The sequence below is a fragment of the Simochromis diagramma genome, unplaced genomic scaffold, assembly GCF_900408965.1.
Source record: "Simochromis diagramma unplaced genomic scaffold, fSimDia1.1 OVJJ01000418.1, whole genome shotgun sequence".
Classification (NCBI taxonomy): Eukaryota; Metazoa; Chordata; class Actinopteri; order Cichliformes; family Cichlidae; genus Simochromis; species Simochromis diagramma.
Genome location: NW_024387407.1, coordinates 282,535 through 298,166, shown reverse-complemented (window position 1 = coordinate 298,166; position 15,632 = coordinate 282,535). Strand labels below are relative to the sequence as shown.

At 41.0% G+C, this 15,632-nt stretch overlaps 2 protein-coding genes across 2 annotated transcripts; both read left to right on the top strand.

Annotated features, from left to right (window-relative positions):
* The first annotated feature begins 1,082 nt into the window (after nucleotides 1-1,082).
* Nucleotides 1,083-5,116, top strand: LOC120720744 (P2Y purinoceptor 14-like). The gene is made up of 3 exons (XM_040010514.1): nucleotides 1,083-2,451; nucleotides 2,550-2,806; nucleotides 3,112-5,116. Exons 1-3 carry the CDS (start codon nucleotides 2,347-2,349, stop codon nucleotides 3,758-3,760), a joined length of 1,011 nt encoding a protein of 336 aa, XP_039866448.1. The 5' UTR covers nucleotides 1,083-2,346; the 3' UTR covers nucleotides 3,761-5,116.
* A 497-nt stretch (nucleotides 5,117-5,613) lies between these two features.
* Nucleotides 5,614-13,728, top strand: LOC120720766 (P2Y purinoceptor 14-like). Its single transcript, XM_040010539.1, has 4 exons — nucleotides 5,614-6,294; nucleotides 11,721-11,835; nucleotides 11,935-12,194; nucleotides 12,355-13,728. The coding sequence occupies exons 2-4, from the start codon at nucleotides 11,731-11,733 to the stop codon at nucleotides 12,950-12,952; spliced, it is 963 nt and encodes a 320-aa protein (XP_039866473.1). The 5' UTR covers nucleotides 5,614-6,294; nucleotides 11,721-11,730; the 3' UTR covers nucleotides 12,953-13,728.
* Nucleotides 13,729-15,632: the final 1,904 nt, after the last annotated feature.

Below are 15,632 nucleotides of genomic sequence, written 5' to 3'. Positions count from 1 at the left end.
TGCACTTTTTTGCAATTTATGTAATTACTATGCACTTAATGAATACATATTATTAAAATCTGGGCTATAACAGTTGTATTGATGGATAGCAACTTGAAATGCTCCCAAAAATGGCACCACACCATGTAAAAATATAATATAAGCTCTGGCGGACTTGGTTCTATGGTAGGTCTTAAAGGGTTAAGACTGCACTAAACTAGACAGAGATCTTGGATGTCATTCCTTTTATGTACTGGAGCCATCTACCCATTTGGGGGTCTCTGCCCTGAGTGCTCTTGGTTAACTATTGCCAGGTCATCCATCTGCATTTTGAAGTCCCACATGATCTCAGCCTTATCATTCTCCACCTTTGGGGTATCCAATTTTCACCTCTCTGGTCTGTGTCCAGATCCACCAGTTCTGCTGGAAGTGATGTGTGAATGCATGGTGAGATCTGTCTATACAGTCCACTGTCAGGCACAACTTCTATTAGAATTTGATGTAGTTTGAAAACACGGTCAATAAATAATTTAGCGGTGTCTGACACTGTGGGCAGTTTTTCTAGGGCTAGGAAGTGTCATTTGGTACTGCTTTTATTGTTCTATGAGAAAAGGCGGTTCAGCTCCCTCCAACCAGTGTCACCATTTGTCCAGCTCCAGCCTAACCTTGAGTAGTTCACAATCACCCCACATTCTAATTTTGTTCTTTGGGGGTTAACTGACAGGAGGATAATTCACAAGGTTGCAGCCTACCCAGTGTTTAGAGACTCAAAAAAAATCAGAATATAATTCAAGTGAACTAAAATCAAAATGTTCAAGAAGTAAATGGCCTGCATTTGTATAGAGCTTTTCTAGTCCCTAAGGACCCCAAAGCGCTTCACACTACATTCAGTCATTCACCCATTCACACACTGGCGATGGCAGCTACATTGTAGCCACAGATGCCCTGGGGCGCACTGACAGAGGCGAGGCTGCCGGACACAGGCGCCACCGGGCCCTCTGACCACCACCAGTAGGCAAACATGGGGTTAGTATCTTGCCCAAGGATATTTGGCATGCAGCCAGGAGGCAGCCTGGGATCGAACCACCGACTTTCTGATTAGTGGCTGACCTGCTCTGCCACCTGAGCTACAGCCACCCCTTAACACATCATTAAATAAGTGCTGGAAGACTGCAGGTGCAATTGTGATCCAAAAAGCCATCACAAGATCTTCAAAATGTCCTAACCATGTGTTAAACACAGCCTTACATTCATCCTCCTCCCTGATATGGACCAAGTGTAAAATGTTTCAGAGGTCAAACACTGGAGAGGCTCCAGAGCAGATCTAACGAGTGGCAAAGGATACTTACTCTTCAGGTTACAGTAGTCAGTGCATGGCCTACATGTTTTTTTCTTCTTCTTGGCTGCAAAGGGCAGGACACTGTGTTTTTTTCTGTGTTTTAAATATGTTGCACTATTTTGCAGTGAAGGCAAACAGGAAATAAGTTAGTGGGCAGTGTAGAAGTGTGATCACTGCTTGTTTCCTGATCTAAAGCAGTACTATAAAAGAACCCCTAACAGCTCAAGCAGTTATTCCTGCACACTGAAAACTGCAGAAATAAAGGTGAGTCTTGCTTGTTGTTCATCCTCAAGTTTTTTTTGTACTTTTAGTGATTTCATGCTTAACTAAAAATATGATTTAACCAGCTCCTGACACATGAGAAGAGAAACAGTGTATAATCCTTCTGTACTGCCATCTCAATGCCAACGTTGGCTTCTGACTGTGTTCCAAATGGGAAACCTGTAACACTATAACAAATTTGTCATTGACAAAGGCCCAAGTAATGCTAACTGACCTGAAAATCAACCTTACACTCATTTGTAGCATTCATTACGAACACACCATTGTACGTAGCGTTGTATATTCAATAATGTAATATATTCAGGAATTTCTTCTCTGCACGTGGATATTTCTTCATAAATTGTGCACCAATCCCATGTCACAAGTTCTTGATAAGGATTATATCCAGTTAAATGCTGGTATAGAAAACAGCTTATAATGTTCAGAGTAATGGGTCAGTTAAGAGTCAGTGTTGGATTGCATATGTAGGCTAAAGATGAGAGATGACGTCTAACAGTGGTTTCTGTACTTGCATGTTAAGCTTTCAACTTTGTCTTCAAAGCTGCAAGACTGTAGGGGAAAGCAACCTGGGACAACTGTACACTGAATAGAATTAAACTTTCAGTAAACTCCTCCAGAAAGTAGCATGTATAAAGAGAGCTTTACTGAATCTTAAAGGCAACATTTAAAACTTGACTTTGATTAACACTAAGAGACTATGAAAGAGGGATCTCTGAAGGCAGATTTATTTTTCAGCTTTGGGAAAAATGAGTGACTTAAAAAATATGACTTCAACTTTGAGCCAGACGTGTGATGTTGTCGCCACATCAGTCAAGTCTTTCTTTATGCTGGTCTACAGTCTGGTGTTTCTGGTATGTTTCAAATCTTCAGATTATGTTCTGTCAGAAATGTTATTAAAGATCGCTGTGCATGCACTAAACTCCTGCCTTCTTCATCTCTGTCCTTTCAGGTGGGTTTACCCCTCAATGGCTTCATCATGAAATTTTACTTTCGTCGTCAGCAGCAGACATTGAGCAGCTTGATGGTCTACATGAAAAACCTGACAGCTGCTGACTTCCTGCTTTGCCTCTCTCTGCCACTGCGAATCACTTTCTATGCCAGCAAGTCTACCATTGTTCAGCAGCTCTACTGCAGTTTTGGAGCTTCTGCCCTGCTCCTCAACATGTATGCCAGCATCCTGTTCATGGGACACATCGCTGTTAACAGGTAAGTACAATCCCCGTTTCCCTGATCCAAGCATAGACATCTCTTTGTAACTTTCCAAAAGTTGATCCTGTTCGTCTGGACGTAGCGTTTTGTCTCTGGAGACTGAAGAAGTCGCTTGGATGAGTCACAAACGTTTCTCCCACAAAACGCTACGTCCAGATGAACAGAATCAACTTTTGGAGATTTACTTACCTGGATGATTGCAGGCATTTTAACCATCTTTGTAACTCAGTTATGTCTTCTGCAGATTCTCTTCCACTGTGACTGATCAGTGAAATTGCATACTGCCTCTTTTCTCTCTTCAGGTATCTGAAGATTGTTCACCCTTCAGGAACTCACATTCTGCAGTCAGTGCGAGCTGCCCACATCATCTCCATGATCACCTGGGTTTGTCTCCTGGCTCCAGCAGTTATTTACACCATCTTGTTTTTCATCACCCAGAAGCCTCTGAACTCTATCCCCAGCTGCTGTGATCCATTCATTAGTGCATCAATTAGCCTGTTCTTCACAATCATCCACACTTTATCCACCATCATCTTCCTCGTGGTCTTCATATCCATGGTCTTCTTCTACTACAGCACCTCCCGCAGGGTGTTGCAGGCACAGCAGAGGCAGCTGGCCTCCTCTGGCTCTGAGAAGCTGGTGAAGTCTCGCAGGAACATGTTGGTGCTGGTCAGCATCTTCTGTGTTTGTTTCATCCCCTATCACCTGGTTCGGCTTCCCTCAACTTTTTTGACAGGCAATCGCTCTGTTGTTGCAGTCTTGAACTATATAATGGAGGCGACCACGATGGTGGCAGTTTTCAATATCTGTCTGGACCCTGTTGTTTACTTTTTCCTCAGTAAGACTTTTCGGTCCCAGGTGAGGATGGTGTCCGGGAGAGGCAACATTCAACAAGTGAAAGAGCAGGAAGGAGCAGCTGGACATTGCTACAGCAGTGAGTTAAGCCAGTAAGCTGTTGCTTTGATTCTGACAGCGTGTCATAGATCCAAGTCCTCGTGAACCACAGGAGCTTCTGCTAAGCTAAAAAATCAATACAAGCCTGAACTCAACACAACACATGGACAGCGTGAATGTCAGCAGTGTTTCATACAAAAAAATATGTGAAAACTGAATTTCTGTGTGTCTTAAAAGGCATTTGAGATATCAACCTTTCAGCATTGATTTGTGTTAAGATGTCTTAACTGCTGATGCTTATAAAGGAAAAAGATTTTCAACTGTTTTGCTACCCTACTGACTGATTTCACATTTTTGGTCTGAAGTATAGGAAATGCATTTAATGAAGACGTGTGAAGATGTATACAAATGTGACTCTTGAGTTGACACTTCCCTTTTGACTGGCGAAGCAACAATGTGACAAGCTGTACGGCACTATTTTGGTAAAACAGGACCTTGGTGTAAAGGCTCATATAGATGTAATTCATAAGTCATGTCCGTAAACTTAACAAAAAGCAACGATTCGCTTCTGATCCTGTTTGAATTACGGAGAATTCAGAGAAGAAAAGAAATTCACATTTGTACACGCAGTTCTTATTTTGTAAACTCCTTAAGGATGCATGTTTTACAATCATTTCACCTTGAAAGTGGAAGAGTTCAAAGAAATCATTAAAAACCTAAATTACCACGACATTCTTGTATAAAACGTTTAGACAATACCTATAAACCACGTTTGTAGTGGTTTTTCTAACCCTCAACCTTTCTGTCAGTCAGATTGAAAATGTAACTTGACTATGAAGAGTTTAGTTTAGTTCGATCAAGAAAACTTTGAGTCTTTTTCTTTTGTTTTATGTTTTGTATGTTTGCAGGTTGCTATGTTGTATGACAAGCATGTGAAACCACAACAGTTATTTCCTCTCTTTTTTTTTTACTCTATGTGCAAAGCTATAGTGAGATTTTTTCACCACAGTGCTGAACATAGCATACTATCGCATACTGTGACAAAGTGTGGGTCTGTTTTGTACTTTGAGTCACTGTGTATTCATTTACACCTAAACTCACAGCACTGCTCTGTGCTTTCGTTTTTTAGAAAACAAAAACCCCATAAATCCTGTTTTTCATTGATGTTGAACATTACACTTTAGTATAACACCTGGGAGAATAACCACACTGATCATTTTACTGGAGCCAAAAGAATTTGGACTATTTTAATTCTCAGTCGTGAACTGCAGGATCCCCTGCATTTGAACCCAACATTCATTACTTTATGAGTTTATCGAGTGTTTGGCGCTCTCACTTAGAGTTGGCTCTCTCTGTGGTATTGTATCACATCCTTTTCCTGTTAAAGTGCACCCCGCTGTTTTGCCTAGCTTATCTCTGTACCTGTTTATTTAAAACCTTTAGAATAAGACTCTTTTCATATTGTAATCTCCTGTACCTGTACCAGTAGCTTTTCCCAGCAAAAACCAGGCCGACTGGGTGACAGTGAGAAGGAGCTGTAGTCTTAAATAGAAGCCCCCAGTACGCCACCAACATGTTCACATTTCACATCATTTTCTGGCACTCTGTGACACACACACCAAAGAAAAAACTATTTTTATTGCCAGTTCCGTTTTGACAAACCTGAAGTGAGAAACACAAGCAGCCAATTACCAGGGGCCAGCGCACACAGCACTGAATGGAAACCTGAAACTGCAAATAAATGTAAACTTCACAAAATAATAATTCACTTCGGCAGTAATGACACTTGCCAAAACAAAGGTGAACTGTAGTTTTCTCTGGTCCCCTCCCCAATCGGACCAGAAGTGACATTTTTAGCTGGCTTTCTGAGTGAGCTGGTGTGGTCTTTATAGATAACAAAAGTTTGGGGAAGTTTGTGGGTGAAACCTGTGAATATTCAGAGATGGAACCAGGAGCAAAGTTGCAGTTTCTCTTCCTCTATCATCCCAGGAAAACACTATCCTAGAGAAACTGCAGGTGGTGCTGTTGCAGAAGCGATATGAGGATCAACCTAAAGATGATGGTGTGGCTGGCATAGATGATTTTGATGAACAGGCTGACTAATGCACTTAAAACTCAAAGGGCACTAGGGGAAAAATCTTTAAAACCATAATAGCCTCAGACCTCAAAGATGCCTTCCCCCCCTCCCTCCTTTTTTACTTTAGATCACAGGCAGATTTTCAAATGAAGAACCTGAGATCAGCTCGAACCATGGACGTGGAAGTGCTTTGCTTTGTTGCTGATGATAGATTTTCTGCTCGTGGATTGTTCTTGTAAGATAATGTGAGATCATCTAAGAAAAAACTGCAGACAGGTGAAGTAAGTATTATATATAAACAACCTGTTGACCACATCTGAAAATGACATCAGGGTTTTCTGTGGTGGAAATGTGTTGAGACAGTCTAGCAGTGACGTCAAACAGAAAATAAGTACGAGTGCAGGTTAGCGGTGTGGTCTCTGTGTGTTTCCTGATCTTTAACAATACAGTTAAATTGAGAAGGCATAACAACTCAAGCAGCCTCTCCTGCTCACCGAAGTCTGCGAAAACACATGTGAGTCTTGCTGTTTTTTTTATGAAACATACTCTGAAATCATATATATTTTTATACATACCTATGCAGGAGTGTTTATATACTGGAATTACAATGTTAAGCAAGTGACCCACATAGTTAAATTGTTTATGACCCATATACTTAGGTGCATCACTGTACACTGGTGATGCGCAGCGGTTGCTTTAACCTACTATTTTAGACTATGGCAGTTTTATGGGTTATGCTGACAGGTTTGTCTCTTACAGTTGGTAGAGTTTGGCTGATTTGATGCATCTGGTTTGGGTTTGTGTGTCCTCGTCTTAATCTTTTTTTGTCTTTGTTAGTTTTTGACGCACACGTGCTTAAAGCTTTTCACCCAGGTTTGCTTTGTCTTGTTCTTCTGTGATGTTCTGTTTTGCTCTACATATGGCTCTGTTCAGTAAGCTCTGTTTCAAGAACTCTGCTCTGTTCCAGAGGATCTTTTTGAGTGGTTTGATTTTAATTGGATTTAAAAAGCTGAATCCACAAATGATGTGCTGGATAAAGTTCATCATATTGGTCTTAAAATTGTGACCTGACACTCATCCTTAAATCCTTTTGTACTTCTGTTGAATTCCTGCTTAACTTTACTCCTGTAATGGGAAAGACAGACAGCTGCCTCAGCACTACAGCTGGTTTCTGCCAGGCCCAAGGCATCCTGCTGCCAAGTGTGCTGACAATCTTACAGTCATATGTGGAGTTCATTATGAAAAATCTGTGATTAGCACATACCGTATTTCCCGGACTACAAAGCGCACCTGAATATTAGCCGCACAAGCTAAAATCAGGGGAAAAATCCTGTTTTGTACATACATTAGCCGCACCTGACTAAAAGCTGCAGGTGTTTCAATGTTGACTTATCATATGTAAGAGAATATGCACAAAGTGAATTGTCAGGAAAGAGATGACTGTTTGGAGACACACCCCTTTTATTAATATTTTGAAAAACAAGTTATGGGTACATATTTGCATAACTTTTTAGGTATATGTACAAGTACCGGTAATTACAAGTACGAAACATGTACTGTGCTTCATAAGTAACTCTCTTCATGAGTAACAAATGTAGTACATAACAATAACCTACAGCACACCAGAAAAATAGATTCGGACTGCCTTTTAGGCTCAGGTGCAGTGACACAGCTTTAACAAGAAGAAAAGTCAGTCATTCACCATCTTTCTCGTCTTCCTGCGCACTAAAACCACCAAAGTCCTCTTCTCCAGTGTCGGATACGAACAGGCTCAGGATGGCTTCGTCATCCACTCTCAGCTTCTTTCCTTCGTTGTCACTTTCAAAACCAAAGAAATCCTCGTTGTCAGTGTCAGAGTCGAACACCCTCAGAAGGGCCGTGGTGGTGTCCTCCTCTTCATCATGCAGCAGTCCAGCCCTTCGAAATCCGTTGGTGATTATGGATGTTTTCACACTTTTCCACGCTGTCAGAATCCACCGGTGGAGTTGAGCATAACTTGCTTTTCGCAAGTTTATCGCCGCACATCATCCACGCCTCCCGCTGAACTCGTAGTGCTACTTTGAAGTTTGTTTTTCGCGCTACTTGTACGGCACTATGTTGTCTGGCGGATGGACATGTGACCAACATACCACTCTTGAACCCCAATACTGTGTGTCTGATCACATGCCCTTCCGCCAGGCAACGTAGTGCCGTACAACAGCAGAACAAATAAAACAAATCGTCTTACGATATGACAAAAATCACGGACAATCCATAGAAAAGCCGCACCTGACTAAAAGCCGCAGGGTTCAAAGCTTGTGCAAAAAGTAGCGGCTTATAGCCCGACAATTACGGTAATTATATTCACATTGAACTATGGCTACATTCACACTGCAGGCGAAAGCGCATCAAATCCGACTTTTTTGACCCTGTGCGACCCATATCCGATCATGGTATGACAGTGTGAACGGCACAAATCCGATATTTTCAAATCCGATCTGGGTCACTTTCGTATGTGGTACTGAATCCTGATGTTTTAGAAAGCGACTGCTGTTTGAACGGTCAAGTCGCATTAAATCCGCCTTTTACGTCACCGACACAAGACTGAAGCCAATTATCAGCGCCAGAGAAGACATCGCGAACGCTTCCTGGCCATCCAGTGTAGATGTCAGTGAAACTGTTGGGAAGACAACGTAAACATTTTATTTGTACTGTATAATCTGCAGATTCTGAGAGAAATTTGCAACTATCCTTTGAAGCACCGCTCCTCTCTTAAACAGCAATAAGGATAATTATTAGGTTATTTACATTATTATGTAAATAACAAAATAACTTAAAGCAAAAATTGGGAAACGTGAAGTCCGAAGTCTTTATATTAAGGGCCATCAGTCAAACAATACTGTTGCTCTGAGTCTAAACAGAGCGCGTTGTGTGTGACGTCTTCTTTTGCGCATGCGGGCCGCTTTGAGCGTTCACACTAGAGCGCGTTTGCTGTCACATTTTATTTGTAGTGTGAACGAGCAGACAAAAAAATCGGATTTGATCAAAAAATCGGAATTGAGCATTAAGACCTGCAGTGTGAACGTAGCCAATGATATATTCAGTAATTTTTCTGCTGCACACCAGTGTTTCTTCCACAAAATGCATATAGAGTGGTCTGAGCCCAGACTTCTCAACCTCAAAGCTCTGATCACCTGTTCTGATCACATTGTGCAAACAACAATGGAGGTGGAGTATTAAGAAATACGTGAACACAGTAAATCTAAAATTATGATCTGAAAACTTATTATTTGGCGCCATCGACAAGTTTCATCTTCTTGGCAAGAAAAGTACAGAATTGGAGATACCAATGACATATTCCATACCCATTATATTTTTGACCATTAACATAAATATCTGGTTGCAACATTTGTTTACATTTTCGAATAAATATACTCAGTGGAAGGCATGTAGATCTGCACCAATGCAAAACAAACACAGACTGTGAATTAATCTCATGTTACAGGTTTGATAAGAAGAAAAACAATTACTGTCCCCAGAAAGTTGGGTACATGTCAGTAATTGACTGTAAAGGTGTGTTACACAAAATGCACCGTAAGACAAATGTTTTGAGTGGAATTGAATTGTCAGAAAATACAAATATCTGCCTTAAAGAGGGATGTTGCCACGGACAGGTGCAGACCATGGAGTAGCAGTGAGGAGGACCCAAAACACTATACATGGAACAATATACAGAAATACATCACTCTTACGCTGAACACTGGATTTATTTATAGTGAGTGGAAAAAACACAACTATATAGAAATCCCAGCACTGTGGCCCCAGTGGCGATTCTCATTGATTCCCACACAGTGGACATGTCCATGAAAGGTGAAAAAGTAACATCTCCAAAAACACCCTCCGCTCCCCAATTCCTGGTAACACACAAACATACTCAGCTTAGCAGGATCAGCTATAATCACGACAGTGTTCTTGGTCCACAGTTATACTAACGAGTTTTGCGTTAAGGATCTAGTGCCGACTAGAGCTCAGCCACCCTCTTAAATAGGGCGCTCTTGACAAGGCCATCAGCTACAGCTGGTGATGGCTGATGAGCGGCAGGTGTGGAAGCCTCCAGTGTAGGAACACATCTGAGAGCGCAAACGTACATAAACACACACAGGGAGACGGAGGAAGAAGAGAGAGGATACAACCAAAACACTACACATGGAACAATGAACAGAAATACATGAGCCCTGGATCCCTAGACCCAGGCCATGACAGACGTAGTGGATCTCAATGCAAAATATTTATAATTTGTTTAAATTTGATTTGACATAACAAACTAAGAGTCTACCAAGGTCGATCCTTCTGAGTATTTATGTCTCCCAAACCATCAATGTGTCTTTTAGACCCTATCCTACAAGACTGTTCAAGAAAGTACTACGATTAATTAATGTTTCAATCTGATCAGCCTATCTCTGTTAATTATTTAATCTCCACAGGCCATCAGTAGTTTAACCGCAATCACTTTACCTAGCTGTTACAGCTAATTATAGGCCAATCTCCAACCTTCCTTTCATATCAAACATCCTTGAAAGAGTAGTTGTCAAACAGCTAACAGATCATCTGCAGAGGAATGGCTTATTTGAAGAGTTTCAGTCAGGTTTCAGAGCTCATCACAGCACAGAAACAGCTTTAGTGAAGCTTACAAATGATCTTCTTATGGCCTCTGACTGGCCTCTGACTCATCTCTGTGCTTGTCCTGCTAGACCTCAGTGCAGCGTTCGATACTGTCGACCATAATATCCTATTAGAGCGATTAGAACGTGCTGTAGGTATTACAGGTACTGCGCTGCAGTGGTTTGTATCATATCTATCTAATAGACTCCAATTTGTGCGTGTAAATGGAGAGTCCTCTTCACACACTGAGGTTAATTATGGAGTTCCACAGGATTCAGTGCTAGGACCAATTCTGTTTACATTATACATGCTTCCCTTAGGCAGCATCATTAGAAGACATAGCATACATTTTCACTGCTATGCAGATGACACCCAGCTCTATCTGTCCATGAAGCCAGATATCACACACCAATTAGTTAAACTGCAGGAATGTCTTAAAGACATAAAGACCTGGATGGCCGCTAACTTTCTGCTTCTTAATTCAGATCAAACTCAGGTTATTGTACTCGGCCCTGAAAATCTTAGAAATATGGTATCTAAGCTAGATTCTTACTCTGGATGGCATTACCTTGGCCTCCAGTAACACTGTGAGGAACCTTGGAGTCATTTTTGACCAAGATATGTCCTTCAATGCTAATATTACAGAAATATGTACGGCTGCTTTCTTCAAGTTTTGCAGTATGTCCAAAATTAGAAATATCCTGTCTCAGAGTGATGCGAAAAAACTAGTAAATGCATTACTTCTAGGCTGGACTACTGTAATTGGTTATTATCAGGTTGTCTGAAAAACGCAGTTTTGATAAAGTGGTATAGTTTGCATTGGCTCAGGTAAACCTGACCCCTCTTTTAGTTACACTACAATGAGTGTAGGCTGCTGGGGGATTCCCTTGGTGAACCTAGTGTTTCTTCTTTAGTCATCTTTTTCAGTTAATATGTGTTCACACACCGTTCTGCATTTAATCATTAGTTATTGTTAATCTCTGGCTCTTTTTAACCACATTTCTTTGTCCTGTCTTCATCTGCACACCTGCAACCGGTCACAGCAGATAGTCGCCCCTCAGAGATCCTGGTTCTATTAGACGTTTATTCCTGTCGCTGTCTCCAAAGCGCTTCCTAACAGGGGTCATATGGTTGTTGGAGTTTTCTCTGTTTTCTTTGCATTATTTACCTTACAATATGAACTCCCTTGAGGCAGTTGTTGTTGTGATTTGGTACTATGAAAATACATTGGATTGAACTGAATCTTTTTCAAGATGAAACTTGCATTTATATGCAATGTATTTATTATCTATTTTTCAGCTCCACAAACATGGATGGCCCCAACAATTTGACTTCTATTATGAACAAGACCTGTGATCCAGTTGTCCCATCAGTTAACCCTTTCTTTATGCTGGTCTACAGTCTAGTGTTTGTGGTAAATTTTCAGTATAAAATTTTTTTTTAGAAATTGGTATAAGGTTCTCTGTGCATCTACCAAAGTCCTGCCATTTCCATTTTCTCTGTGTCATTTCAGGTGGGTTTACTCCTTAATGGTTTCATCATGAAGTTTTACTGTTGTCGAGTTCGGCAGCAGGCATCAAGCAGCTTGATGGTCTACCTGAAGAACCTGACAGCTGCTGACTTCCTGCTCTGCCTCTCTCTGCCACTGCGCATCACCCACTATGCTAGCAGCTCTCTCATCATTCAGCAGCTGTACTGCACAGTTGGAGCTTATGCCCTGTTCCTCAACATGTACGCCAGCATCCTATTCATGGGGTACATTGCTGCCAACAGGTAAGGAACCTTTACTAATTTCAGACTGTATTTCTTGTCATCATTGTTAATTTCAAAGCCCAGACATCTCTCTAGAAGTCAATAATGTCTTCTGAAGATTTGGCACCACTGTGACTGATTAGTGAATTTTTCTACACCTTTCTTTCTATTCTCTCTCCAGGTATCTGAAGATAGTCCATCCTTCAAAAACTCACATTCTACAGAGAGTACGAACTGCCCACATCATCTCTGTGGTCACTTGGGTTTGTCTCATTATTCCAGCAGTCACCAGCAACAGCCTGTTTTTCATCACCCAGAAACACCTGAACGTCACCCCGAGACGCTGTCGTCCCCTGTTTAGTTCATTGGTCAGGCTGGTCCAAAAAATCGTCCATATCTTCTCTGTTATCATCTTCCTCTTAGTCTTCATATCCCTGGTCTTCTTCTATAACGGCATCTCCCGCAGGGTGTTGCAGGCACAGCAGACACAGCTGGCCTCCTCTGGCTCTGAGAAGCTGGTGAAGTCTCGCAGGAACATGTTGCTACTTGTCAGCATCTTCTGTTTGTGTTTTGTCCCCTATCACCTGTTTCGACTCCCCTATATTTTTCTGTCGGGAAACTGCTCTGCTGTTAAGGTGTTGTACTACCTGAAGGAGGCGGCCACCATAGTGTCAGTTTTCAACGTCTGCCTGGACCCTGTTGTTTACTTTTTCCTCTGTAAGACTTTTCAGGCCCAGGTGAATCGGAGTATGGCCTCCATAAGAGTCAACGTTCAATAAGCAAATGAGGAGAGTGTGACGTAGGCCAGTCCACTGGCTGTCACAAGAGTGACAGCATAAAGAAGGAGCTGGAGCTTTTCGAGAGTGAGATGAGATCAGTAAAACCAGTATCATGTATGCCAAGCCCTCACATACTAGAGAACTTTCTGTGGCGCTGAGAGATCAATGCAGAACAAATCAGCCCAAACACACTCCCACACAGAGAGCATCAGTTTATGTTGCCAACTTTCAGCTATTAGTCTGTGTCAGTTTTAGCAAACAGAAACGGAACCAGTCTGTGGTTAAATTTCTACAAACAATATCCAATGTGTGAAATCTGAATTTCAGTGTTTATGAACAACAATATTTTAACATTTATATATAAAAACCGAAGTGAAAATTACTGCCGAAAATTTCGTCCGCAGCAATTTTTATGATTCATGACGAGAAGCAAAACATAGGCAATGCCTCAAGAAGAAGAAAATATAAGGTTTCCAGCCTGTTTTGCTACTTTAATAATTTTTCATTTCTTATTTCGAAGTTTTGTTCTTCCGAGTAGAAAATAGTTTAAATCAAGACAAAACAAGTGTTCCTCTGCAACTAGGAGTGATAGCTCTACATTACTAGAGGAGGTCCACACAGGAATCCTTGGAGAGCAAGCAAAACACGTAGCTCAAACTATCTTTACTTCTGATTTGTCTTCTTTCAAATGTTTCGATGCTATAGTTCTTAAATCAATAAGTCGTTACCCTTCAGTTGTTCTGTGTTTTAAGAACAGTAAAGCGAGTCAGTTTCTTTGACGTGGACTGTGTTTTTTCAGCCTGCAGTTTGTCTGTGTAACAGATACTAACTCTAGCTCTGTGGTTGTTCAGTTTCCTGTTTCGAATCAAAACTTAGCTGCTCACATTTTACTGCAGGGTAAACTGTGTGGGTGTAGGTAAAATGTCCTATAAATGTCCTACACACACACCTACACACATTTCTACATTTTAAAGTAAACTAAATATATTCTATAACTTAAATACAGTTGGTACATTGCAATAAACCAACATGTATGAAAATCACATGTCAGCTTTAATTCTGTATAGACCGCAGAGTCCACAGATATACACGCACTGGAAGGCAATATGGCTGCTGCAACAGAAGCAGTTACCAGTGCCAGTCCCTCTTCCCTCTTTAATGGTTTTATTTCAACCCTCAACACAGCCTGCTTCCTTTCAGCCAGACTCATAGTTCGAAGTGAAAGATGAACTGATAAAATCTTTATTAAGGTATTCAGTAATCATAACTGGATGTTCAATATATTTAAAGAGTCATTTAGAAAACTTTACCTGCTCTTTATCAGTTGAATTGACAGGACAACATTGGAGCTTTGCATGAAGTTCAGATTTACAGCAAACATGAATGCACCAAAAATGAATGAACACTTGTGTGATCTTTGATGTTTTATGTGTTTGTATGTTGCACTTCTTCCTGCACCGAGGGAATCACTTGATAAAACCTGTTACTGTGGATCATATTTAAGCCTCTTCGTGGCATTGCTCCAGCAAATGATCATGCTGCTTCACCAAATGTATATATCTGTATTGTGAGCAACATGTGAGCTGAAATGAAATAATGTTCAGGGTTTATGCTCATATTTTAAGATTTACGATACATGTTAACAACTCATAAATTGTTAACAATCAGGAAGTGGTTTCGAAGTCTGAGACTGGGGTCAGACTCATTTTACATGGCGGGCCACATATAACCACATAAATATCTATGGTAGAAAGTGAAAAACAGAATTTCTTGTGGAATTTTTTCAACACCAAACACAACTGTAGACTTGGTCTCAAAGCATACTGAGAGACAGAGCTGTGCAGGAAGTGAGATTTTATCTTGGTGAAAGTAAAATTCATGATGTTTTTCAAATGTGGAGCCTAATTTTGATCTTCTGTTTCTGTTAGTTCAGGGAATTTTGGTCAGACAGTGATAAAAGGTTTGGGTAGTTTGACAGCATGTCCATGTACGTCTATCATGTCCATCTTTTTTCAGAGTCTGTGTACCTGCTCTTTAATCGTTTGCTGTTTTGGCTTTTTGGTGGTTGTTGATTCTGACGTTTCTGTGGATAACACGTGTCTATATTTAAATAACAGATCAGTGATACATCCTGTTAAACTAGATGTTCTTCCTCTCACCCCCAAAAGGTTCAACAATTCATAACTTTATAAATTCTGCTCTCAGCTTTGTCTCTAGTATCACTGAAATGCAGCCAGATGCTCATTTTATGTTTCCACTCGTTTCTTCACTTTTTTCCAACGTCCCACTCTGTCTTTGCATGTGATTGGCTGCATGGTGCGCCCATCAACATAAAGCCCCGCCCCTGCCTGCATGGATTCTCAGCAGGGCTGGAGATTCAGCTCCTACATACCTAATTAATGACTGACATTTGAAATTATCACAAAACAAAACAAGAGACGTACATATGTTACTTTTGAAAACAAAAGTCTGTGACTGTGGGTCAGCCGGATTGCCCGACACTCAAACACCCACCTGTTTCTCGGGTTTACTTCCTGAAAACCTCTGAAACGTCTGCTCATCTTTCCGGGTTTACAGAGCAGCACCAGCTATGGGAGCACAGAGAAAACCCAACACAGATCTCTAGCATGACCGGATTGGACTGCATGAACTGCGCTTCAGTAAAACAAAGAAAAGACAG